The sequence below is a fragment of the Lathyrus oleraceus genome, chromosome 2 (assembly GCF_024323335.1).
Source record: "Lathyrus oleraceus cultivar Zhongwan6 chromosome 2, CAAS_Psat_ZW6_1.0, whole genome shotgun sequence".
Classification (NCBI taxonomy): domain Eukaryota; kingdom Viridiplantae; phylum Streptophyta; class Magnoliopsida; order Fabales; family Fabaceae; genus Lathyrus; species Lathyrus oleraceus.
Window position 1 is genome coordinate 203,464,192 of NC_066580.1, and position 13,691 is coordinate 203,477,882.

Sequence of the window (13,691 nt, forward strand, 5' to 3'; positions counted from 1 at the left end):
CACATCAACAACAACCGTATATAGCCCAAATGATTCATATGTGTCACTTCATCGTCCCCCCCACCAATGACCACCAAAATATCCCATCACCAAAACACCCAACCATTGTTTAACTATAGTACACCCCATGAACCATTGCTTCATTTAATTTCCCAATTCAGGAAACTATACCATCCATAATCCACCCATCCACATCGACCTAACTACGATAACATGGGCACCGAACTCCATTACGGAAGCGCCGTTGGCCAGAGCCCCCCGACTATTGGGAACAAATGATGACACATCTATCAAATACCGCTGGAACTTCTGCCGAACCTTCACACCATCCATTATTGGACCAGGTCAGCATGCAAAGACCCCAAACACCTCAGGAAAATCGTGGGAGATCTCGAAGACAAACTAACACACCTGGATATGGAACAGGAAGACGTTTCGATCGGGACGATCATTAATTTTTTGTCAATCCCATGTAACGGTTATTATATCATGAATAAAATTTTCTTTTAATATTTTATTTCATTATTTATTAAAAAATAAATAGAATTTAAAAAAAACATTAAAAAATAAAAAATAAATAATACAAAGGTGTATGCGCCAGATGAATTGACGCATACACCAAAGGCCAAGTGCATGCGCCAGCACCCTGGGCGCCACCATGTAATGCTTCAAAAGGATGCGCCAGTGGTGCTGACGTCTCCTCTTGTGTTAAAATGGATGCGCCAGTTCATCTGGCGCATCTATTTTGAAAGGTGGTTATTTTGGATATTTTTTTGAAATATTGGTTATTTTAGATTTTTTTTAAATAGTGGTTATTTTAAAAAAACATCAATTTATCCTATGTTATTTAGATGGAGTTTACAATTAAATTTAGTAAAGAATATAAATTCTCTCTTAAATATTAAGAATTTTTCTTTGTTAGTCATCAATTTAAAATTTAAAATGTAACATTAACATTTCACTTTTCATTTTATTTTAATCTAAGGGGTATGTTTGTATCATTAACTATTAACCCATTAAAATTAGATTAATATATTTATCTATAAATGTTTTTAAATTTCACAAATTTACACTATAAAAATGGCACTATAGTTATCTCATTGTGTTATTTTTTATTCTCTACTAAAGTTTATCCGTTGTTGCCACGTCGTCAATTTTGGTATTCAAAACCCTCTAATATTAACACTTGTCTTCATTCCAATACACTTACTATATTATCTTCTTTTTCCTCCTTTCATATTTCCACTCATTCCATATTTTCACTCAAAAGTTTTTTATAGTTCTCTCTCATAAAGTCTATTTCACTCCCGAGCAAAGCAACACCAAATTCAACTTCTATTGTCTTCTCTTTTTCAAGCTCCGTCTTCATCAATATCAGTTACTTTGTTCAAAGCATCTTCTTCGTCAACCTCCATTGTCTTCTATGTTAAAATGCAATTAAATTTCTGTTATTATTTCCAAAAATAATAGAATTTAATTGTTGGGTCACTTTAGTTGTATTTTTTATTATTCTCTCAATGTATAAATACTCTTGTAATATTCCCAATTCCAATTAATGCCAAATTTACTATTCATTCAATATCATTCTATTCTCTCTAATTCTCTCTCAACTTCATCTTCCCCAATTTCTTATCTTCCACCATTGTCAAACCTTCAATTTGAGTCTTTATGTTCTAACATTTGGCATCAAGAGCTTTGGTTATTGATCCTAATCCGTTGCAACAATGGCAACCGTTTCCAATGATCGAATTCCCACCAATCTCCCGATTCTTGATTCGAAGAATTATGATAAATGGGCAAAACAAATGAAGGTCTTGTTTGGTTATTAAGAGATGCTTGAGATCATCGTCAATGGAGTTACACAATTAGGGGCAGAGGCTACTGACATTCAAAGAGCTACACACAAAGAAGAGAAGAAGAAGGATTACAAAGCCCTATTCTTGATTCATTCGTGTGTTGATAACGACAGTTTTGAGAAAGTCGGCGATTGTGAATCGGCGAAGCAAGCATGAGAAATCTTGGAGAAAGCATATGCTGGTGCCATCAAAGCGAAGGTTGTAAGGTTACAAACTTACAAGCGATAGTTCGAGTTAACACAAATGGAAGACAAAGAAACGATCAACGACTACATTACGCGCATTACCCAGTTAGTTAATCAAATCAAATCTTGTGGGGAAACGATTCTTGAGCAGAATGTTGTATCGAAAGTATTGCGTTCGTTAACGTTGCGTTTCGACAACATAGTTGTGGCTATTGAAGAATCAAAGGATCTAAAAACTTTGAGCAAGGATGAATTGCAAAGTTCGTTAGAGGCACATGAACAAAGGATGGATGAGAGAGGCGCCGACAAAGCCAAAGCGGAGATTGCTTTGCATGCGCGTTTCAATAAAAAGAATAAGAGGTCGAAAGGAAAATTTGCGGTGAGAGGTAAATCAAATTTTCAGAATTTTGGTTCAAACGATTCACAAAATTCAAAGCATTCGACGAGTGAAAAGGGTGAAAGTAGCTCCAAGGATAGTGGTCATAGCAATGGTTTTAAGAAGCGTGATATGAGTAAGGTGCAATGCTACAAGTGTAGAAAGTTTGGACACTTTGCAAATTCGTGTCGCGGTAAATCGAATGAGAATCACAATAATGAAGCTACGATTGCTAGGGAGGAGGTAGATGATGAGGACACACTTCTAGTAATGATCACGGAGGAGAGTTATGGCATTATGGATGTTCTGGGCATCAACTACAGTAGTGACAGTTTGTGGGACAGCAGCTGTACCGTTCTGGAAAATAGCGAGAAAACGCATTCGGATCGAAGTGAATTGGTTACCGTTCGTGATGGAGTCCAAGGGAGAGATGAGTGGTACTTGGATTCCGGTTGTTCAACACATATGACGGGTCGAAAAGATTGGTTTGTGCAAATCAATCAAGCGACAAAAAGTAAAGTCAAATTTGCCAACGACACCACTTTAAGCGCCGAAGGGGTAGGAGATGTTTTGATCGGAAAAAGGAATGGTGGACATTCAAGGATCAAAGATGTCTTGTATATACCGGGAATTAAGTGTAATCTTTTAAGCATTGGCGAATTACTTGAAAGAGGATACAAAATTCGTTTGGAGGACAAGATTTTACGCGTTTTGGATTCAAATGGTGTGTTGATTCTAAAAGCGTCGATGGCTGCCAATAGAACCTTTAAGGTTGAGTTAAAGGTTATGGATAATCGTTGTCTAGCTACCGCGGCAAGTAGAGATGAGTGGTTATGGCATTACCATCTTGGTCACCTTAATTTTAGGGATCTAAGAATGTTGCAACAAAGTGAAATGGTAACGGGGCTGCCACACATTAGTATTCCAACTGAATTGTGTGAGGAATGTGTGAAGGCTAAACAACACAAGAATGTGTTTAGCAAAGATGCGGGTCGAAGAACCAAATGCTTACTTGAGGTGGTATGTTCTGACGTTTGCGGACCGATGCAAGTAGAGACTTATGGTGGCAACCAATATTTTGTTACGTTCATTGACGATTTTAGTAGGAAGCTTTTGACATATCTTATCAAGAGAAAAGATGAGGTATTTGAAGTTTTCAAGAATTTCAAATCCATGGTGGAGCGCCAAAGCGGTCGGAAGCTCAAAATTCTCAAAACGGATGGTGGAGGTGAGTATACCTCTAGTGAGTTTGGGAAGTTTTGTGATCTTGAGGGAATTGTACGTGAGGTGGTGCCTCCGTATACGCCTCAACAAAACGGGGTTGTCGAGAGGAAAAATCGTACAATAATGAACATGGTGCATAGTATGCTTTGTGGGAAAAATTTGCCTAAGGAAATGTGGGGTGAGGCCGTGTCTACAACCACCTACTTGTTGAATAGGTGTCCCACTAAGAAGTTGGAGAAACTCACACCGGAAGAGGCTTGGAGTGGCTTCAAACCGAATTTGAATCATTTGCGCATTTTTGGATCAATTACATATCGTCATGTACCAGACCAACTTCGGAAGAAATTGGATGATAAGGGTGAGAAGATGATATTTGTAGGATATCACTCTACTGGAGGGTACAAGTTATTCGATGGAAAAAATCGAAAGATCGTCATAACCCGGGATGTGACTTTTGATGAAGTCAAAAGTGCAGAAAATGCAGCAGTAACCGATTACCCTACTAGCAGTAACCGATTACTCACAGAAAACAACACCAACAGTTTTTTGAAATCACTGATCCGGAGGCTTCTGACACCACTGTACCAGCACCTACAGTAGCGCAAAATGATGTTGTTAATAATGGTAGACCAGTGAGGCAAAGAGCCTTGCCTCATAGACTCCGAGATTACGAAAGATTCCAAGATAATGAAGTGAATAACGATGGTGATTTTGTTCATTTCGCGCTTATGGCCGAATCCGAACCGGTAAATGAGGAAGAAGCCTTAAGTGATCCTAAGTGGATATGTGCAATGAAAGAGGAGCTGGAATCTATTGAGAAAAACAGTACTTGGGAGTTGGTCGATTTACCACTTGGAAAGAAACCGATAGGTGTGCGATGGGTCTATAAGGTTAAAGCAAATCCCAAAGGTGAAGTAATCAAGCACAAAGCTCGATTAGTGGCGAAGGGATTCGTGCAACGAGAAGGTATAGACTATGAGGAGGTATTCGCACCGATGGCTAGATTAGAGACTATTCGTTTGGTTGTTGGTATTGCGCATAGCAACAATTGGATGGTTTACCAAATGGATGTCAAATATGCGTTTTTGAATGGTCCTCTTGTTGAGGAAGTCTATGTGGGGAAGCCACCCGGTTTCGTGATAAAAAATCAAGAGATGAAGTATTACAAGCTACACAAGGCGTTGTATGGTTTGAAACAAGCTCCAAGAGCTTGGAACAAACGTATTGACAACTTTCTTATTGACATTGGTTTCAAACGATGTGTATCCGAACATGGAATTTATGTGAGATCGAATACGAATGATGGTGTTATTATACTTTGCTTGTATGTTGATGATCTCTTGATTAAGGACAACCATGACAAGAGTATTTCAAGGTTCAAAAGTGAGCTCATGAGAGAGTTTGAGATGACAGACCTTGGTGTCATGAATTACTTTCTTGGCATAGAGTTTCACAAGTCAAAAGTGGGGCTGCTTATGCACCAAAGGAGGTATGCTCTAGATATTTTGAAAAAGTGTATATGGAGCATTGTAATGCTTCTATTACACCTTGTGAGGCTAGAATGCAGCTGTCCAAAAGTGATGAGGAGGATGATGTTGATCCAATGCTTTACAGGAGCTTGATTGGATCATTACGGTATTTGTGCAATACGCGACCGAATTTGGCTTTTAGTGTCGGTATTACGAGTAGATTCATGGAGAGACCTAAGGTGTCTCACTTGGCGGCGGTCAAGAGGATCCTTAGATATGTGAAAGGTACTCTTGGTTGCGGAATTCTCTTTCCCGCATCGGACACGGGGCGTAAGTGCAATTTACTTGGCTACACCGATTCTAATTGGTGCGGAGATAAAGATGACTGAAAATCGACGGCGGGGTACATCTTTAAGTTTAGTAGTACACCAATCTCTTGGTGTCCGAAAAAGGAACCGGTTGTAGCACTATCTTCTTGTGAGGCCGAGTACATTGCGGCGTCGTTAGGTGCGTGCCAAACTATGTGGCTTATGAATCTATTGAAGGAATCGGGATGTGGTGATGCTGCTGCCACCATACTGTTTGTAGACAATGTTTCTGCAATAAATCTTACGAAGAATCCGATTGCACACGGAAGGAGCAAGCATATTGAGATGCGGTTTCATTATTTGAGAGAATTGGTCGGTGATGGCAAGCTTAGATTGAGCTATTGCCGAAGCGAAGACCAAGTCGCGGATTTGTTGACAAAGGGTGTGACAAATGATGTGTTCAAGAGGCTGAAGAAGGGCTTGAACATGGTGGACTTGGAGCAACTAAAGTGAGGTGGTGTGTTAAAATGCAATTAATTTTCTGTTATTATTTCCAAAAATAATAGAATTTAATTGTTGGGTCACTTTAGTTGTATTTTTTGTTATTCTCTCAATGTATAAATACTCTTGTAATATTCCCAATTCCAATTAATGCCAAATTTACTATTCATCTAATATCATTCTATTCTCTCTAATTCTCTCTCAACTTCATCTTCCCCAATTTCTTATCTTCCACCATTATCAAACCTTCAATTTGAGTCTTTATGTTCTAAGATTCTATATATTTGCATCTGACATTGTTTCTCATTTTCTTCACTTTGGTTTTTCACTTATTTTTATCATATGGTTTGATATTGTCTGCATTTTCTTGACTGGTTCTTTAACATCCATTATCTTTTCTGCATTTGCTTTCGTTTTGCAAGACTACTTTCATTTTTTAGAGAGTTTTTATCTCTCAAATCCGTTTTGCAGGAAACCTATAACGAATCCATCATGTATATCTGTGATATTGATTGATGATTTACCTAGATCCATGTTTTTGTTTGTTAGTTTTACCTAGATCCGTGTTTTTTTAGTTTGGTTTATTCTTTCTGCTCTCTCATATTTTATTTCAATTTGGAGAAAAAACTTAGGGTTTTTGAAAAGCTATGAAAATGAAGAAGGTGCACTGTAACACCCCTTTTTCTACCCCAAAATATTTAACATATAATCAGAGTAAATAAGCACGCATATAAACAAAAGGGCGTCACATCGACGTTTTCAAAAACTAAAAGCTTTCAAAAACCAACAATACACCTGGTCATTTAAAATAACACATCTCAATTATCATGAATATTCAAGCATATGCGTTCGCAGCGGAAAATAAAGAATACTCATGTATTTCATAAAATGATCCATGTCCCATACCATGATCATCTCCCAACAATCATCTCAAGATAACATAACTCAAGTAATAACATACTGCATCTCCAATGAGATATGAGTTCGATACTACCAATCTACCCAGTGTTACATGACCAGAGCATTGACTCATTACCTAATCGTCAAACTAAAATACGGAAACTCTCCAGCTAATCTCGAGCGAGCTACCGTCCACTTACTCCAGCAATACTACTCTGTAGTATCTGCACGATACCCATGTAAAGGTAACATTCAAACAGAAAGGGTGAGAATTCAAATCATTATGAAATAGCATAATAAGGCACAATGATTAAATCAACAATTAAAGGAATTCATCACACCTTGGATAATCATGTCAATAATATTAACCAACATTTATTTCACACGTTTCAAACATACATTAACACTCAAGAAGTTAATACTAAAATTCAATGCAATATTCTCAAATATACACATAATCACAATTATCACATAATCACATATTTCACAAAGTTAAGTATCCAAACATCACCAAATTCAATTACCATATCTCATACACACATCACAATCACAACCATGCAAACATTTAACTATCACATGACTCTAATGTGACTCAATGCAAGACATGTGACTCTATGCATGTGGTACCATCTACTACCTCGCCTATTTCCATTAAGGATCAACGAGTGCTCATTTACCTCGCCTATTTCCAATTCAGGATCAACGAGTGCTACATCTACCTCACCTGTTTCCAATTAGGATCAATGAGTGCTACATCTACCTCACCTATTTCCAATTAAGGATCAATGAGTGCTCATGTGAACCCACAGTTTCACCACTTCCACAATGAAGTCGACCATGCTATGAATGAATGCACACATACCAACACATATGCAATTAAGATCATCTCTACCATCTTAACATTCCACATATCACCATAACTCAACTCTATGAATTATCCACCAATGGTACATATACACATTCATAACAACATATCATCCACAATTACATATACACATTCATAACAATATATCATTCACAATTCACCATTCATCATGCAATAACCAATTCATGTTACCACATGAATAATATCAACAAATAACAACAACTCATCAACATCTTAACATCATCGACATAACAACATAATTATCACACAATCATATTACAACAATGCAACGATTCATCAACCAAACGTATAACCCAATATATTTATCAATACAGTAGGCATGTGAATATTATTAAAACATATTAACAATCAATACCATGTTTTAGGTATGAGCATTAGCTTTCTAACGCTTCGAACGCCACCAAAATCGGACTTACGAGTTAAAAGTTATGATCAAAACCGTGCACGAAGGCATTACTAAAAGTTGTTGTTTATTAAATTTTCCAACATAATTTTCATCTTCTTCAACCTCCAGAATGTCCATGAAAAAATCTCCAAAATTATTTTATTCCTGAAACAAAGTTATAGCCCTCTGTTTCAGCTATCCAACGCTTTGAACGACACTCGATTTGGACTTACGGATCAAAAGTTATGACCAAAACGATTTCGACAATAAAACATAAAAACAGGCCGCGAGTGTGACGGACAGCATGCAGAATTTTCCGCGGTTTTCATCGTTGGAGGACTTCCGTACCTCCGATTTCAATTCCGTAAAAAGCCAAACGTTCATCAAATTATAACTCACACAATACTCCAAATATATAACGTTAATTTGCAGTTTTAACACAATCAATCACCACAATCAAGCATAATCATCAAAACCTAACAATCCTAAAATCATGCAAATTAGGGATTTTAACCTAAACCACTACAACAAACAAGACCTTAGACAGCGCTTTTTTTAGCCTTAGACAGCGCTTTAAAGCGCTGTCTAAACCTCCGCTGCTAAAGGTTTAGACAACGCTTTTTTTAAATCTTAAAAGCGCTGTCTAAGCCCCCCCCTTAGACAGCGCTTTGGCCAAAAGCGCTTTATAAGACCCTCTTATTTTAAATTTTTTAGGTATACCTTAGACAGCGCTTTTGAAAAGCGCTGTCTAAGCCCCACCCCCTTAGACAGCGCTTTGGCCAAAAGCGCTTTCTAAGACCCTCCTATTTTAATTTTTTTAGGTATACCTTAGACAGCGCTTTTCAAAAAGCGCTGTCTAAGCCCCCCCCTTAGACAGCGCTTTTGCCTAAAGCGCTTTCTAATCCCCCCCTTAGACAGCGCTTTTTACAAAAGCGCTGTCTAAGGTATACGAAAATTTTTGAAGCTTTTGTTTTAAACCACATTTTTTCCAGGTTTATAAACCAGAATTTCTACCTGTTTTCAACCAGATTTTGACAGACAATTATCACATTTTATATATGCCATTTTGGCCTTTTTTCTACCAATTTTTGACGGTATCCGGTCTACTTAAGATTAAACCTAAGTTGACGGTCGCGGGTGCTAAGAATCCGAATGACACGTCCAAACCATTGGGGCGCATCAATTTGTCATACAAAAACCTAATATAAAAACATCATTAACATAAAGTAAACATCATTCACAATCAAAATAACATCTTCATTGTATATATCTTAATGTCAATTATCATTAATCAAAATAACATCTTTAAAATGACCATCATCTATTAAAAAAATTTAAAAATTTAATCTCTTCATCTTCAATGGATTGAAAATCTTCATCAATATCATCATTCATAATCTGCAAAATAAAAGTAATATAATTGAAATAATATTATTATTTGAAGACTATAAAATAATTAGAATGTAAAGCATAAAACAATTCAACCTTACATGATTATTATTTGGAGCATATATTGATGATTCTCTCTTTCATGACCAATACTTGTAGCAAAATGTAGAAAGATCTTCAATACTACATAGCCATCACAGGAGCAACATATCTCATATTTCTTACTTAGTTCTTTTGAGCTTTCTAATAGAATAATATACTAGAGTTGAAGTTGAATATGTCTTCCAATACAACAGGCATAACGGTTACCAAATACATACTAAGAACATTCATCCATATAAGAGTAACACATTGCATCAAAAGGAATTTAGCTAGTTGAAAAACAAATTATCATTCCCTACAGACTAGTGACCAACCATCAAGTAAATAGTAAATTGGATTATAGGATCATATACCTTAAGTTGCTTCCTTATGACATAAGCATTCTCCTCCTCAGCATCATTGTTGTACCGTAATTTCTTTGTGAAGAAATGAAAAGTTGCAGTGTTGCTCTTGGGGACATGCACTGCCATGTACTCAAAATTTAACTCTTCCGACTAACACAATAAAAATACACATAATTAGAATAGAATAGTAAACCCAAGAACATGTGATCAATAAATAGAATCTAAAAAATGCACTACCATGTACTTAGTACCAAAGACCTCTTATGGGTATCAACCACGCTGAGGGAAGTGATAGTAGCATGACACTTACACAATAAAACTAGAGCAGTCCCAAATTTATTTATTCCTATAAGACCAAGGGCAAGCATTCAGCCGTTATTGACATTAAAAATCAAAATTTAATTATACACAATATTTGAAACACATTATTTTAAAAACAAATAAGCCATCATGACTCTAACGAACTCCTCATAGTTGATCTGACCATCACCGTCAACATCAACTTCGCGAATCATCTCGTCAACCTCTTCATATTTCAGCTTTTAGCTGAGATTTGTCATAACATGACAGAGCTCAGCTGCAGTGATGAAACCATTTTGATCCTTGTCGAACACACAGATTAGTATCATGTCATAAGAAATACCAAAAGCTTCTCATCTTGGCATTCTATATAATGAAAACCTCTAACCACCCAAATTTAAAACCAATTTAACACTCATTTTATGTTTCATCCCCTGCATTCAAAATGAAAATATCATGGAAAGAATAGGGAAAGTAGTACCAATTAGCAAGGTAGAGCAAAATTTAAAATAGAAGAAGAAAAATTTATTAAATAAGAAACTAGAGTAGAAATAACCATTTTTTGTTAGGAATAACATTACCGAATGGAAAAAAATAACTTACTAGTAATGAAAGGTTCAAAAATTCTTTGAGGTTTGAGAAATTTTGAACAAACAAAGTCTTTAATAGTTAGGGTTTAAGACCTGCGAAAAAGAAAGGGTTAGATTCATACAGAGAGAACAAATAAAGTTGAAGGAGAGTTTTTACAAGTTGAAGGAAGCTCGTCCGGGGAAGGAGAGCTCATAATAGAAGGAAGCATGTTTATGAAGCGAGCTATACACAGATTTCAGTAAAGATTAAGAAAGCATTTAGCATGCTTACCATAAAACTTCAGCACCACTTTTAAAATAAGTGCTGCAAGTTCCCCAACTAAACCGAACCAATGTTGGAAAACCGAAGATAGAATGTTTGTGATTTTCTAGCCAAGACTTGGTTGCGGGATCTACATTAACAAAGAAACAAAACCATATTTATTATAATTACAATGTAAATCAATATAATACTCAATATCATATGCGATGTACTCATGACACTCTCACCTGCAGGATATCCAGAACCAAAGTTCCTGTGTATATTATCAGCAGTCTCATCGAGCACCCAATCTCTTACAGCTCGGTCCCTCGTAACCTGAAAGGTTGGATTAAAGATTTTAAGTAAACAATAAAACATTATAGTATACTGATGTAGTTTTAGAAGAGAGTTAAATACCTTTGCAGCTATACTTGCACCACTGACAACAGGATAAAGACTATCAGCTTTCTTAGCAACCACAAATTTGATAGATGGGAAATTTTTAGACATTTTTGCCTCATATTTCCCTGGATCTCCGACCGTATCAATATAAACCTGAAAAGCACAAATCATACATTACATTACATCTCTAATAATTCAATTATCTGCTTAACATTACTACCCAAGTACTTTAACAATAAAAGTTACAAAAGCCTCAATTTTCTCTTTCAGTAGCCGATTTTACCTCGGTTAAAAGCATATGCCAAATTATTAAAACACTTGGGCCTTATTTACTGCATTAACTAAATAAGTTCCTAAAATTCACCAAAGAAAAATAAATATGGGGATGTGAAATTACAATACAGGTTCAAGCAGGGCATTCAGAACAGTTTCTTTTGTGGGCAATGCAGGTATTGCACCTCTCTCAGTCACAGTCAATGCACCACAAGCATTGGCAAACTTGAGAGAATCTCTCAGTTGTTCCTCTTTCTGCAAGTTTAAACCATATGATGTTTAGAAAGTTATGTACAAAGAAGAAAAAAATAATGTATATTGAATAAAAATAACCAGGAAGATATCATAGAAATAGTAAGCTAAAATTTTAAGACAGTAAAATGCAATGAAAACTTTTTAAATTGAACACTTCTTTGAGACAGAAAAACAATGCTCACGTGAAGTAATGAAAGATCTGTAGCTAATTGTGATAATATTCCGGCCACAAACGCGTCACCAGCTCCGGTTGTGTCAACTGCATCCACCTTCATTCCCTTCACTCTACCACTAAACTCCTGCAAAGAAATAGATAGGACAGATGTTATTAACGGTGGATATGGGCAAGCTTAAAATCCTTCATAGCAATATGGCAGATGGAAAAGGTTTAAAATCATGGTTGTCGTCTTGTCGATAATACACTATAACTAGAAGCATAAGTGTTATTAGAATTTCAAACTAATAATTTTTCACTGCATGATTTTTTTTGTTAGTAATTAATTTCTTAAACATAGATGTCAAACAATGCAGATTGATTAATAACAAAGATAATTAATTACTTTTGCTTAATTGAGGCCGGAAGGAGTAGGGTTTTTGGAAGGCATACCTTGGTGTAATATCTGCAGCCTTCTGAACCTTCAGTAACAAGCAGTAGCTTGAGGTTTGGATGGAAAAGTTTTCGTACAACGGCGTCATCGTATGGATTTTCACCATTTGTAAGAAATGAAATCTCTTCTTCACTTATCTGAAAATACAATTATCAGATTGGTTTTGTTAGAGAAGGTATTGACATAACCCTGTAATTCGTATTCTAAACAATGGAACGGAACAAGAAAATGGAAACTAAAGAATAAAAGAACCTTGATGATATCTGCAGTCTCCCATATACTCAGAATCCCTTCTCTAGCACTATCTGCAGAAGGCCATAAAGGAAGCCGCAGGTTAGGGTCATAAGACAGAAATACGCCGGCATCTTTTGCTGCCTTTGCAGCAGCTATATGTGCCGATTTGCATGGTTCTGTTATAAGACTGATCGACCCGTAATGAAAGATCTTGGCCTGCCAGAAATAAATAACAGAAGAATTTTACAACAATAATATATGAATTAGGTAGAGTTAAAGTGGAAAACGTTGGAAGAACATAGACTCGACCAATGTTTTGAAGTTTTAATTTTCACCTTTCTGATTAAGTCCAAGTCTAGTTCATCTTCTTGGAGCAGCATATCAGCACTGGGATTACGATAAAACATGAACTCTTGCTCTCCGTCACTCCTCAGTGTAACAAATGCTAAGGCAGTACGTGCACCAGGGTCAAAACGCATCCCTTGGTTGTTTACATTATTTTCCTTGAGTATATCAGCAAGCATATATCCAAATTCATCCTCACCAACCTATTTATGTTGAAAATGAGTTTGGAAGAGAACTTTAAGATTTCTGATTCATGAAACTAAAATACAGTAATGCCAAACAACAAAAATTACTTACTTAGGGGCACCGTCGAAGATTGGTTGTAACCAAAACCAAATATTTACTTACGATTAAATAACACAAAATATCATTGGTGCCAATTTAATTGATTATAAAATAATCAGAAAAAAAAGAGAATGAAGTTGATTGAGAAAGTACCGACGAAACTCAAAGTAGCTAGGGTTTTCTTGTAGGAGAGAGGACAGTATAAACAGCCATAGACCATAGGACCAAGAACG

At 36.3% G+C, this 13,691-nt stretch overlaps 2 protein-coding genes across 2 annotated transcripts; both read right to left on the reverse strand.

Annotated features, from left to right (window-relative positions):
* Positions 1-10,083: 10,083 nt before the first annotated feature.
* Positions 10,084-11,644, reverse strand: LOC127118895 (ribonuclease H2 subunit A). The gene is made up of 5 exons (XM_051049133.1): positions 11,474-11,644; positions 11,305-11,392; positions 11,087-11,207; positions 10,829-10,908; positions 10,084-10,659 (listed from the first exon to the last, which is right to left on the reverse strand). The coding sequence occupies exons 1-4, from the start codon at positions 11,627-11,629 to the stop codon at positions 10,902-10,904; spliced, it is 372 nt and encodes a 123-aa protein (XP_050905090.1). The 5' UTR covers positions 11,630-11,644; the 3' UTR covers positions 10,084-10,659; positions 10,829-10,901.
* Positions 11,645-11,764: 120 nt separating this feature from the next.
* LOC127118897 (probable fructokinase-6, chloroplastic) lies at positions 11,765-13,372 on the reverse strand. The gene is made up of 5 exons (XM_051049134.1): positions 13,164-13,372; positions 12,847-13,044; positions 12,594-12,731; positions 12,169-12,285; positions 11,765-11,986 (listed from the first exon to the last, which is right to left on the reverse strand). The coding sequence occupies exons 1-5, from the start codon at positions 13,350-13,352 to the stop codon at positions 11,852-11,854; spliced, it is 777 nt and encodes a 258-aa protein (XP_050905091.1). The 5' UTR covers positions 13,353-13,372; the 3' UTR covers positions 11,765-11,851.
* Between the last annotated feature and the right edge of the window lie 319 nt (positions 13,373-13,691).